The 13559-nt window shown below is 39.9% G+C and overlaps 1 protein-coding gene across 1 annotated transcript in view; it reads right to left on the reverse strand.

The window, feature by feature from the left end:
- LOC104275688 (collagen alpha-6(IV) chain-like) overlaps positions 1–8905 on the reverse strand; it is a gene marked incomplete at both ends in the record, with an annotated part of 31007 nt that extends 22102 nt beyond the window's left edge. Inside the window, 9 exons of the mRNA XM_009871714.1 lie at positions 792–851; positions 2204–2257; positions 3281–3373; positions 4174–4215; positions 4348–4383; positions 5055–5117; positions 5537–5572; positions 7016–7084; positions 8773–8905. Coding sequence (XP_009870016.1) covers positions 792–851; positions 2204–2257; positions 3281–3373; positions 4174–4215; positions 4348–4383; positions 5055–5117; positions 5537–5572; positions 7016–7084; positions 8773–8905 — 586 coding nt within the window. The remainder of the gene's footprint in view (positions 1–791; positions 852–2203; positions 2258–3280; positions 3374–4173; positions 4216–4347; positions 4384–5054; positions 5118–5536; positions 5573–7015; positions 7085–8772) is intronic.
- Between the last annotated feature and the right edge of the window lie 4654 nt (positions 8906–13559).

A 13559-nucleotide genomic window follows, 5' to 3' on the forward strand; every position in this document is an offset into this window, starting at 1 on the left:
TCTTATCTTCTTAAGTCATTGTCTTTCTAATCAGCAGTTCAAATTAAGTAAATCACGGTGTCTCAACTCACTAAGAATCACAGAATCACAGAATGTCAGGGGGTGGAAGGGACCTCAAAAGATCATCTAGTCCAACTCCCAAACAAAGAACATAGATAGGCAGTTTGCAGTTATAATGCCATGAAGCTTAATGCAATCAAGACTTTCTATCAGTTCACAATTTATTCTGCACATGCAGAATGAACATCTTGGTCTTCTTGTTGTGTCTAAGCACCTCTCTGCTGGGTCATGGTGGTTTGAAGAATCTATGGCTGGCGTGTGACTGAGCATGCTGTTGACTTCCACATTCCTTGATTAGTTAGACCAACATCTATTGCCAGCTTCCTCATTTCTTGCCCAAATATCTGTGTTCTTTCATGGCTGGTTCTGGCACTGCTTAAATGCTCCCTAAAGCCCCTGCAATGCCTCTATTATCTCCATTTGGATCTCCTGCAAGCTTCCTTTTTTGAGAAGCTTCCAAAAGAACTGGAAAAAACCCAGGCCTTGCAGTATCAAGAACTCTAATAAATACTTTTCTATGACCTTCTTGAACTGCCTCTTCTGTATACATCTTTAATCTCACTGTTAGTTGAGATAAGATCTATTGGTTCTGTTGCTGTATGGCGCTGATTACTATGTGACCCAGTCCTATGTCTTGAGACACTTACATGCTTTGGGAATACTTCTGCTGATGGAAGACCCCCCTCATGTATTTGAGAACAAGAGTTTAAGGACTTCCCAAAGTTACCTACCCTGGCACCGGGTAAGCCAGGCACACCTTTTTCTCCTTTTTCTCCAACACCTCCGAAGCCCTGAGGAAAAATGTCACCCTTAAATCCGTGATCTGTTTGTAATTGAACCGCAAAACCCATAAGACAAAACAAGTGCAAACCCATCTATTAATATAAATATATAAAGGAAAATGACTAATCCTGCTGGGATACTTTTGCCCCAGAAAGAAAATCTGTATCAACCAGACTTGGCAGTATGTGCAGTACATTATCTTCTTCATTCCCCATGACTTCATTGAAACGATGACATATCTCTCATTTCAAATGCAGATAACCCCATGGTATAAAACAGCAAAGTCCTGTCACTGATACTTTAGAAATTATTTCATATCTCATTTCTTAACAGCAGCAGCTCAAGGGAGTGCTCAGAGCACCCGTTTTCATTTCTAAAGCCTAAGAATGACACAAATTTGCCATTGTCATTTTGTCAGCAACATTTGGCAATGTTTCATGGTTTTCCCGGTCAGTAAGAAGTATCAAATCTAGAGATAGAGCACCAGGATTTAATTTCAGCAAGAGTTACAGTAGCTAAGCAATTTTCAGGCTTCAGTCTTGAAATATCTTATGATTGTGGTTAAGCTCACAAAAACGTTCCAGCTCCATCAGCTTCAACGGGCCTCTTGTGATGCATAAAGCTTTATACGCACATAACAAAACATGTCCAGAAAGACTAATAACAAATTGTGCTTCATGTATGGGTTTTTCTTTCATGTCTGGCAAACAATTTATCTTATTAGTCAGAAGTTCCACAAAATATTTATTCCTTAAACTTACTAAAATAACCTTTGTTAAAGAAAGGTTATAAGCTGGCAAATAGCTCCCTGGAATCCAAGGATAAATTGCTATTCTTGATTCATACAGAGAAGACGCTACACATTCCTGAGTTTATGAGCACTAATGTTAAAGAGCCCATTTTAAAACTGAATATATAGAGACAAACAGAAAGATCTGCATGTGCTTTACAACTTTGAAGTAATATAACAAAAATTAAGTTTAGACATTATTGAAGGAAAAAATAGGTTGGTTTTTTTTTCCTTAAAAATACGTGTAGCTCTCTGCTGGATATCAAGAAACACTGCCATCAAGTGGCCATGCGTATGTCTACTTGCATGTCTCTGCAAATTGCAGATGACATGTACTGAAATGGTGGTATCTGCTTTGTGGTGTTCATAGTAGGACAGCATTGTATCTCCAGGGAAAAAACACTACTGGATTACAGTTACACTCCTCCAAAAGTCTTGTGGACATTTTTATCAGATTTTCACAGTACTCTGGTGCCTAGAAACTCCTGTAGAGGCCTTGTGAGCTATTCAGAGGGTGTTGAACATCTAACCCCTACTAGGCATATATTAAAAACTCTCCTCTGTCCTTACCGGCACGCCAGGCAATCCAGTGTGTCCAGGGAATCCTTGAGGGCCTGGCTCACCCTGACAAGGGAAAGCGGTAAACATAATAAATCACTGTGCCCTTGTAAGCTAGACTTTCCCCAATCCACCTGTCACGCTCTTGACTCCTAAAGTAAGGCCTTGTAATTTTTTTGTCAGCAAGCACACTTGATTTGTGTCATCATGTGCCAGATATAGTGCCAGTGCAAGCGACGGGTTGTCTGTGACCACTTCTTCAAAGACCACTACTTGAGAACTGTTGTTCTACTGTCCTTGACGAGTAGAATTCAAACTAGAAGCATCTAGGGAATTGGAACATTTACAGTACTTCATGGAAAGCAGCAAAATAACACACGATGAAGTAGCACAATGTCTTCATAATCCTGCTGACAAATTCAAGAGTGAGCCAAAAAGAACAGCGTTTGTTTGAATCTCACCTCACACTAATGTAACTCCACCAGGCAAGACAATACCTCTCCTGACTTATGCAGGGGCTTAGGCAAGCTTAGACTGGGCTCCCAAACCAGCATGTGTACGTCTCAGATTAATTCAGTACGTCTGAATTTCATGTGTGAAGAAAATCTTTAACTTGAGATCCATACAGCTTTTGTAAGAACATTGATGAGTTAAATATGTATCTCAGTAAATGCCAGGATAACAAAGGAAAAGAAAAAAATCTGATTATTTCAGAGTGGTGTGCATCAGAGCCAAAGCAAAAGCACTGGAGCTTTTTATCTATTTTTCTAAATGGATTTGGGTTTTTTGCTTCAGTTGACACCATTTCACACGTCCAACAGAAACAAACTACAGTTCATTTATTTTTAGATTAATGATGAAAACATTTAAATAGCTTTCAGATTTCTCCTGAGAGGTATGCATTCTCCAGTGGTCCACAATGCTTTGAGCTAAGAGTATTTTTACTTAATAGCCATTGGGGCTGATTAAACTAGTACAGAAAATCATTTTGATCTGGAAATATATCAGCACTCACTATCCAGTAATTTCATTCAGCCTTGAATGAAGGAGCATGGGGAGGGTGAAGGTTTGTAAACTGAATTTACAGACCTTTTCTCCTTGCTTCCCTTTTGGAAAGCCCATGAATTCCAGTATTCCAGTGGATGGTGGGGGACCTGGAGGGCCAGGCAGCCCTACATCGCCCTGTTGGCAAAAAATAAAGCTATTAACACATGAAGAATGTTTGATTTTCCAAGAAAGTAGTTTGTAAATGAGAAAAAAGCCACTTTAATTATATCACATGTACATAACGTCTGTGTGCCTGAATGCTGGCATGGGAGTTAGGTCACGGATGTCTGAAGATCAGATTGAAAATTTAGAAAAACAAAATCCATTAAATCAGTTTCAGAAGAGTTGTGAACATGAAACAAAAAGGCTTAGATTTTGAATCAACAGGAAAACATTCCAGAAAATGTGGAGGGATATGAAAGAAAAGAAGACAACAAATAATTAGAAACAAAGAATGCTGAGATGATCTTAGCAGCAGAATCAAGCCCGAAATTGAGAACTTTGAGAAGCCCCATTATGCCAGTGCAAATTCTCACAGATTGCAGAACATCCATTTAGAATAGTGAGACTACACATCAGTTGACCTGAAGAATATTATGAAAGTCAAAAAGAAGGAAGACAATAGACTAATTAAATATAAGAAGTGAGGGTCCAAAGAAACGGATAGAGATTCAAAAGATATCTAAGGATCTCATATACCAATAAGCATGAAAATACTGTGTTGAATTGAGATTCCTCTTCCCCCTCTTCATCCTGAAAAAGCTCCTATCCTTTTTTTTATGCACCAACACATAAGGAACCAGCAAGATTCTTCAGTCAATTAGTCCAAGGGATTAAAAGAAAAAGAAGAAAATGCTAGAATCCAGGCACTTTCTAGAGGATCAAGCTACAATGGGACCCTATGCTCTTTACGTAACAGAACAAGTTTCACCTACCTTCTCTCCCTTCTCTCCTTGAAAGCCTAATCCCATGTTACCCTAGAAGAGAAAAAGATGGATGAGCAAATAATAAAACAACAGCAGCAACAGTAACACAATCTCCACCCACAGGACCATTAAAAAAAGTCAATGAACAGGTGTAGAAAGAAGACAAGAAAGGTAGGTACTTACTTTCGGACCTGGTGGCCCAGGGGGACCCATTGGACCCTAAATGCGAGCAAGATCAAGATTTTATTTCTTTTGACTTAATTAGGATGCACACAACTGAAGCAATGCTGGGATCTGCTGTGGTACCTGAACTTCCATCTCTCTCAACTGAACTCATCATCCCCCAAGCAAAAGTAATTGATACACTTGATCTTTAAGTCTTTACATCTGTAATAGATAGACTTTGTATCCTTTGGTACTGTGGTTAATTAAGAGCAAACTTCAGTTTAAAACCAACAAACATCTAGTTATTTTTTACCTCTGCCCAAAGGAAACTCTTTCTTGAAAAAGCAACTCTTCAGCATATTTCACGATGGCAAAGGTTTCAAACATGCAGAGGTCACCATATTCCCTCTAGTCCCAAGATGAGGAAGTGTGTAGAACAGTATAATGTAGTGTAATATAGTATAGTCGAGTATAAAGCACTCCAGGGTCTTGCTGGAGCCCCTGTTCATGAATGCTGCTCTGAACATTGCTCTAGAGAGAAGTCCTCCCTCTTGTGATTAAACTATCTAAGTTCAAGTATTCTGTGCTTGAAGTCAGCTGTGCTCAGTCCTTTTAGATGCACACACACTTCTGCTCATTGTCGTGACATGAATATGGACAAGGAGGGAAAACTGTCAAGATTTTGAACTGCTCTATGAACAAGTGCAACAGTTGAGGTCTCTTACCTGTAACCCTGGTAATCCTATAGAGCCTGCAGAACCAGTTCGACCTGGAAAACCTTTTAGGCCCTGTAAGAAGAACACAGGACAAATATAGAACATGCAGAACTTACCCTATCCAACCTCAACCAAAGATGAGTCTCAGGAAACATTAAGTAATACCCCCTAATGAAGCAGGCCTACTTAAATACTGTAACAATCCTTATCATATTATTAGGTGCATTTTGAAAACCAGAGTTACAGCATTGAATGGTAAAGGGAGTTTGATTTGAAAAAGGAAAATTGGAACAGAAAACAGCAAAAATCTGACTTCCTCTACCATAATGTGGATCCACTCATACCATCACGAATCTGGAATTGCTTATGCTACTGGTATTACAAATGTAAATACATAGCCCACTAATTTCAAGTGTGTCCTTGAGAATCAATACAAGGAAAATTACCTACTTAGTATTCTTAAAAATCATTAACTCCCCAAAATAACTTACAGAAATTCCATCCAATCCAGGAAGACCGTTTTCTCCCTAAAAATTAAAAATATATTAGTAAAAATTACACTATGTTACTGCGACAAACAAAAAGCAATATTTCACTTTGTATAAATATTTGCTGAAATATTTGCTGTTAGCTAATATTAGGTCAAGTATAAACTGGAAAATACTTTGACACCTATGCTTCCATATTTAAATTGGGTAATGGAGAGATTTCAAAACTTCAGAGAAACTAAAGTGGCATAAAAATATTTGCATTAATTGTAAAATCACTGAAAAATACACTATAAAAACTTTCATTACAAAACCACTATAAAATACGTAAAATAATTTCATTATTATATCAAATTATCTATATTTCCCATAAGTAATGAAGTAAATAAATAAAGATCTATTTAACTTTTGCCAACTTATGAGTGTTTATACTGTGTTTAGAATTTATAAAAGTTCGTAATTTTGACCAGCAAAGTCAGTGTGAGAAGCTTTATATGTCAGAATAAATTTCTTAGTATTTTCAGTATATAATGAAGCACAAGGCTGTTAAATAATGGTAAATTCAATATCATGAGAGGTACCAAATCCTTTGTAGATTTATTCCAAACCTAGCACTTCCAGCAAAAATCCATGGTAAGCTTGTGAGTGTTTGTTTCAAGGCAACAAAGAACCAATCTTTTACATAAGCATATTCAAGAATCTATTCACTGTTCTGAACAATAAACTGAAATTGTCTATCTATAGTTTGTATTTTCTGTACAGGACATAAAACTATAGACTTGATACAGACATTTCAGGGTGAGGTCCCTATTAAACAGAGACAGTAAAATTCTCACTTCACAGAGCCAAAGGATGGAATACTACGAGTGGGATATGATATTCACGTATTTAAACTGAGGATATAATGCTCACTAGTACATCCCAGCTCAAAAAACACTGGGAGACAGCTGGGATCTCACAGCAGAAATCTTAACATGCACTTGAGTTTCCTGAGCTGTTACGCCAACGTATCTGGCATGTGCAAAGATGTCAGCTACAGGAAGGTTCCGAGTGGAGGTGAAGAGACCCTTCTCTGCTACATCTGCGTCTAGAAACACATATGCTACCTCATATAAGTTAGAATAAGCTTAAAAGAAATTCCTCACATCCAGGGTTGGACACCACAAAGGCATGGTGCTAGCTCTGCAGAGACAAGTGAAGGACCAGCAATTACACTGAACAGTAACAGGATGACTAACACCTCAGCATCTCAGTACAGGATGAACAAGTTCTCTGAAAACACTGAGCAATTCCAAGTTCTGAGAGTATTCTGCACTGTCATTAATGAAGTTATTGTAAGGCCTTTTTCACAGCTCTGCATTCAGACATAGCCAGGATACTCAAATCTAACATTACGAGTAATCTAACCTGCAGCATCAGCCCTGCAAGGACATCAAAGTGTTTCCTGTACTGCATTTTATCCTATGTGATGACAAGTCTTACCTTCATTCCTTTAAGACTGCCTTGAGCAAAAACAGGTTCTCCTTTAAGGCCTTTTGGGCCAGGATGACCCTGTTTTTAAAAAAATAAAATAAAAATACTGATTTAGTTTTGAAAGCATTTATATTCAGCAAAATGAACAAGGCAAACTCCTAGCTCCAGTAAACTACAAAAGTACACTGTGCAGCTTTGTCAAAGAAGCTGCGGTATCATGAGAACTTATGACTTCCTGCAGCTTTAGAAGAACAAGGTTCTGCAAACATTTTCTCCAATATTTTCCTGTTTATATTAGATTTTTTTTTTATGCCTTTTCAACTTTTAAGATGCTATTTCAATCTGGTTTTGAAATTGCTTAGAATCAATGAGAGAAAAAAATGAAAGAACACATGAATCATAGTATGTTTTGGGTTGGAAGGAATCTTTAGAGGTCATCTAATCCAATCTCCCTGCAGTGAGTAGGGTCATCTTGAAGTAGATCAGTTTGCTTAAACCTTAAAAGTTTCCAGGCATGAATCTTCTGAAAAAGCTGCCATTACATTTCTAGATTTACTCAATTTATTTTAAATCCTCCCATCTAATTTATCTGAGGTGATTTCATGTAATTGTCAACCTAATTTGAGCAGAGTTGGCTGATCCAAACAGGTTTACTTGCCAAAACTGTAATCCTAAAAGCACTACAGCATAGCAATTTGAGTAGCAGGTCAGAGTATATCAGCTACTCTAGAAAGCAGTACTCTAATTTGATCTTACTGCTTCAGCATTTTTTAATATCATATGAATTTCAAGTCTGGATGACATGTAAAGATGTCTTAGCACAGTTTGGAAATGCTGAAACAAATGACATTATTTACATCCACCAGCTGTATTTTCTTTCTCTTCTTCACGTATATGTGCGAAGGAGTTCCATTAAATGTATGATTAGTCACGTGACCTGTGTTCGTAAGATCAGTTTTTGAATGTGAACAAATACTAAAATACGATTCCATGATTTGCTTAATATTTTAATATCAAGTCAAACATTTTTTCCTTACACTTCAAAAATAATCACATACTTCTATAAAGCGTGTAAGAGTGGAGTTCTTATAACTAATCCTACCCACTTAAAACTGAAGGTAGACCATGACACAGCTACCTTCACTTCCTCTACAGTCAATACAGAAAAATGGCTATCTCCAAAGTCAATTCATCGTGAAAGGTAGAGGGAGAGAACAGCTCTTGCAAGAACCATTCTCTGTAATGGGAGTTCAGATGAATGGATTAGACACATAACTTTAAGATGTCAAATGCAGGCTAGATAAAACTCCAACCTGGTAGAAAAATGTTTTCAGAAGTAAAACATATACCTGGCAAAGTAAATCCTACTGATACTCAGTGAGACTGAAGCTTTTGCCTATCAGGACCTGAAGGCAGGCATCTAATATCTGATGCATAAACTTGAGGATCTGGTAACATCCTTTCCTGAATCACCATCCACTAACTTGAAACGTGCCAGGTGGAAGATGTTTGACACTTCATGGTTCTTCAAAACTTCATCATGGTTTCTGCTGAGTTAGCTCCAATACTGCCAGTGACAATGGTATAACTTGGTGTGGGAACATACTGAATTCACAGAATCTTCACTTTACTGTCAGAGTAGAATTACGGTAAGAAAACGATACTGAGTTCTAACAATGCTAATTAACTTAGAGTTTCTAGAGTTCTTCCTAAGTACTTCGGAGTTACTTTTCCAACAACGGCTTAGTGACTACAAAACACCATACTAGTATTGGGACGTACAGGCAGCCCCGGTAGGCCAGGAAACCCATCTGATCCAGAAATGCCAGGACTCCCAGTGGTACCATTGCAGCCATCGAGACCAGGCAGACCTCTAGGTCCAGACTGCGCAGGGTGACCCTGTATAAAAAGGAAAAATTGAGAATAAAAACAAGTATCTTCCAAATGGCAACACAAAGCAAAAGAAAGGCACAACTCCCACTCAAGTTCAGTTTACGATAGACTACACCACAACTAGTTTCTTTGGCCAGCATTGTTTATCCTCCCTAAAGCTTAAAACCTGGAACATTGTCTGCATTCATTCAATTACCTTTTTCTCCAAGTGATAATTTGCTGAAGTACATAACTTGTGCATGAGTAAGTCTGAAAAGGGCAATACTCATCCCACAGCAGTCAGAAATATATGGCATATAACAAAACATAAAACACACAAGGCTGCACCTGACACCAGGAATGAAAGTTGCTCAGATGAAAACAAGTGCAACAATACTGAGCATTTATAATTCCAATCTGCTTAAAGTTTCAGTGATGACTTTTCCTGTCCAGTGTAGATTCCTTCCCTTAACAGCTCAACAGATGTTATAGCTCCAGCATCAGCCCATTCAAGCAAAACAGCTTTGCTTGTTATATGAACTTAAAACCTTAGGCAAAGCAACTAGGGGAAAGACCTAATTAAAATAACAGCATTTAAAAGAAAATATTTGCAGTGGTCAATTATTAGTCAAGCAGAATAGAACTGTACCTAATTCTGATTTCACACCTCTTTTGCCCTCATATAGCTCTATTAATTTTACTGGAGGTTACTCATCATGGTACTGGTGCAAAGGAGATCAAAGTTTGAGTCTTTAGCTACTTTTTCTTTAGTGTCATATGGGTGTGTACAGGCAAAATACAGGCAAAACTGTCAGTGACACTACTCGGGTTTCAAGTAGCTCCTTATTCTATCCTCCTTTTCATAGGAATGAATGCTGTGGCACTCAAAAATGTATTTTGTGGCAGGAAGAGAAATGAAACTAATGGAAATAGCATCAGTAACTAACAGTTCTCTCACTCCCCTCTGTACTCCCTGACCTTGACTCATCCCAATAGCACTTTTGTTTGATTCCAAAGATTCATCCTTAAGATACGGCATGAAACAAGTTATGACTCACACCAGGAAAGGAAAAAAACAAACATGGATAAAATGGCGATAAAGCAGAACATCTACAATCCTTTGTGCCTGACACTTAAAACAAAACACATTTGTGCCGCCAAACAACTTTCCAGTCCAAGCCAATAGCATATGCTCTGACCAATCTCAATGACAACTTTGCAGGAATGTAAAGCCTTTTATCTAAGGATCTTAAACTGGCTTGAAAAAATGTGGGAATGCCATTATTTTCATTTTACAGATGAGAAGCTGGAGGCACACAGTAGCAGAGTGACTTTCTCAAGGATACAGAGCAACTTAAGCCATAATTAATGTAACTGCTCAAGCTGATCACTGGTCTTAGCTGCTGCCAAAAGGGCCATTGCACATGCCTGCTTACTCACAGGTATCTCTTCCCTGTGCTGGCATAAGCAGAGGCAGAATAGGCGAGTCAGAGCAGGGAACCAACACAGCAGAGAAATAACTGTTCTGTCTCTTAATGGGGTTAATTTTCAGCCAGATGAGTTCCTTGGTCCAGCTCATTTGGCAACTATATTGCAATTTGTGCCAATAAATGGAAAGAAGAAGCGAGAGCCCAGATCTACTCTCTGTCAGTCAATAAGGTGCAAACTGAATGAATGTAAAGTGTATTTCCATTACAGGACCAAGGCAGCTCACCCAGACACGTATAAATTTGAGATTAAATAAGGCCTTAGGGCATAGGATAAGCCACCTCAAATCACTAGCTTCAGGCACCACTGCATACATAGTACCAGTTGCCCTGATGATTAAAGTATGTTTGTCAAAACACCCATATGTGGTATTCAAGCTAGACTTGCTAGGCCCTGGTAAAGCGACAGGAGAAGGCTGAAGCACCAATTTACAGAATCACAGAATCACAGAATTGTTGAGGCTGGAAAAGACCTCTGAGATCATCAAGTCCAGCCTATGACCCAACACCATCACATCGGCCAGATCATGGCACTAAGTGCCACATCCAGCCTCTCCTTAAACACCTCCAGGGGCCGTGACTCCAGCCCTTCCCTAGGCAGTGCATCCCAGTGCCTGAGCACCCTCTCCCTGAGGAAGGGCTTCCTGAGATCCAACCTAAACCTCCCCTGACGCAGCTTCAGGCCATGCCCTTTCGTCCTGTCACTGGATGCCCGGGAGAAGAGCCCGACCCCACCTGACTGCAACTTCCCTTCAGGGAGTTGTGGAGAGTGAGAAGGTGCCCCCTGAGTCTCCTCTTCTCCAGGCTGAACATGCCCAGCTTCCTCAGCCTCTCCTCACAGGACTTTCCCTCCAGTCCCTTCCCCAGCCTCGTCACTCTCCTCTGGACCCGCTCCAGCCCCTCAGTGTCTTTCTGGCAGTGAGGGGCCCAGACCTGCACACAGGGCTCGAGGGGAGGCCTCCCCAGGGCTGAGCACAGGGGCAGAATCACATCCCTGCTCCTGCTGGCCACACTGTTCCTGACACAAGCCAGGATGCCATTGGCCTTTCAGGACACCTGGGCACCATGCTGGCTCATGCTCAGCCAGTTGTCAACCCGTACTCCCAGGCCACTTATGCTTGTCACTAAGAAATCATTTCATTTGGTTCCCAAAGCTGGAATGGGTCAGTGGCAACTCGCTCTCCTTCATCTACACGGGATGCCACAGCAGCAATTATCTGACATGACAAGCTGTGACTGCAGCAGGAGGCCAGAGTGGTCAATGTCTACCAGATGTTTTGCTTTGTTTACAGCATCAACAAAACCAGAAGCTATGAAGGACAAGCGCACATGTATCTGGTTACAACATATGGTGATGACCAGCTGCAGGGTTTAGTGAAGCTGAACAGTCAACATCTGCCTCTCAGAGCTAGACAGTGGGGAGCCAAGCTGCTAAGTCTTTAGTGCTGGCCATGAGTCAGCCCATGGTAGGCAGCTGATTGGTAGCCTTATGGCTTGGGAAACATATTGGCTGAAACCTCCTAACTCTTGCACCGACACAGTCTGTAAGTGTCCCAAAAGATTTTGGTATCCTCTTAATACATGAGAAAGGCTCACAAAGACAGGATGTAAAGTATGCTGACCACACTGATTTCTTACATGTGTGGCATGTCACTCAATCTCATGGCATCCTTGCTCATGGTTCTGAACAAAAGGGTGACACAGACTGACAACACAGTTGCAAGAAAAAGTAGGTGAACCTTTTGGAATTTAATGGTGTTCTGCATTAATTTGTCATAAAATACGATGCAACCATCATCTAAGTCCAGAGCATTGACAAATATCGTGTGCCTAAAATGGTAACACAAAACCAATTCTGATCCACCATGTCAAAAGGCTAATGGAAAAAGTGAACTCTTGGAATGAATAACTGATTGACCTCCCCTTGGCAGCAACAACCTCAGCCAGGCACTTCCTGTAGCTGTGGATCTGACCTGCACAATTGTTCAGGAGGAAGTTTAGTCCATTCTTCCTGGCAGAACTGCTTTAGCTCTGTCATATTCTTCAGACGTCTCACGTGTATGGCTCTCTTCAAGTCATTCCACAGCATCTCTATTGGGTTGAGGTCTGGGCTCTGACTTGGCTGCTCCAAAAGGAGGATTTTGTTCTTCTGAAGCCATTCTGTTGTGGACTTGCTCCAGTGTTTTGGGTTGTTGTCCTGTTGCATCACCCGATAACCGAGTTTCAGCTGACATACAGACAATCTCATATTATCCTGAAGAATGTTCTTATCCACTTGGTAATTCATCTTCCCCTCAATGGCTGCAAGCTGGCCAGGCCCGGATGCAGCAAAGCAGACCCAAGTCATGATGTGAAGAGGGTCCCTTTTTGTAGAGCTGCCAGGTAACGACAATCACACCGATGCAGTTACATGCTGTTCCAACTTTATTGCTCTAATTAGATCAATATATATACTGTTAAACAATACGCTTTGTGTTCACGCACCAAGCACAAGCTACAATAAGCTTAGTCTTTGATTATCTTTATCAATCCTTGTGAGTGTTAGATGCCCTTGCTGTGGTTAGAACATCCTGATGTACGTTCTGCAAAATTCTTGCAGATACAACTTTGTCACCTCTTTTTAAGTTTCAAGGCAACTCTAAGAACAGAGCATTGTTTAAGGTCCAAGCTAGATTGTCCAAACTTTCTAGGGGTATACTGTGTCCTTGTTCTGCAAGGAATTCCCCTACATATCCCCCTTTTTCTTTTTGGACAATCCACACTTGAGCTACTATCCTTTGCAATCCTTTCTTTAAGCACGTCCAAATAATACATCCAATAACTAAACATATCAGAATCATTACAATCATTCGCAATCCTTCATTAATCAATCCCTTTACCCAATCCGGGAGGTTTCCCAGCAATCCTGTAAGTCTAACAACCCTTGTTCTTGTTGAATCACATTCACATGCTGTTTCAGGTATTGAATACTCTTGTGTATAGACTCACTGTGGTCACTCAGATTTATACAGCATATTCCTTCAAAATCTTCACATCCATGTCCTTGGGCTAATAATAAAAAATCAATAGCTGCTAGATTTTGTAACAAAGCATGCCTCATGCTATTTTGGTCTAATAATAAGGTCCTCCTTTTTGTTTTTGAGCAAGCCAGACCCCATGCATTAAACGTTTAACTGCTATCATAAAACATTTTA

The sequence above is a fragment of the Apaloderma vittatum genome, unplaced genomic scaffold, assembly GCF_000703405.1.
Source record: "Apaloderma vittatum isolate BGI_N311 unplaced genomic scaffold, ASM70340v1 scaffold9376, whole genome shotgun sequence".
Taxonomy (NCBI): domain Eukaryota; kingdom Metazoa; phylum Chordata; class Aves; order Trogoniformes; family Trogonidae; genus Apaloderma; species Apaloderma vittatum.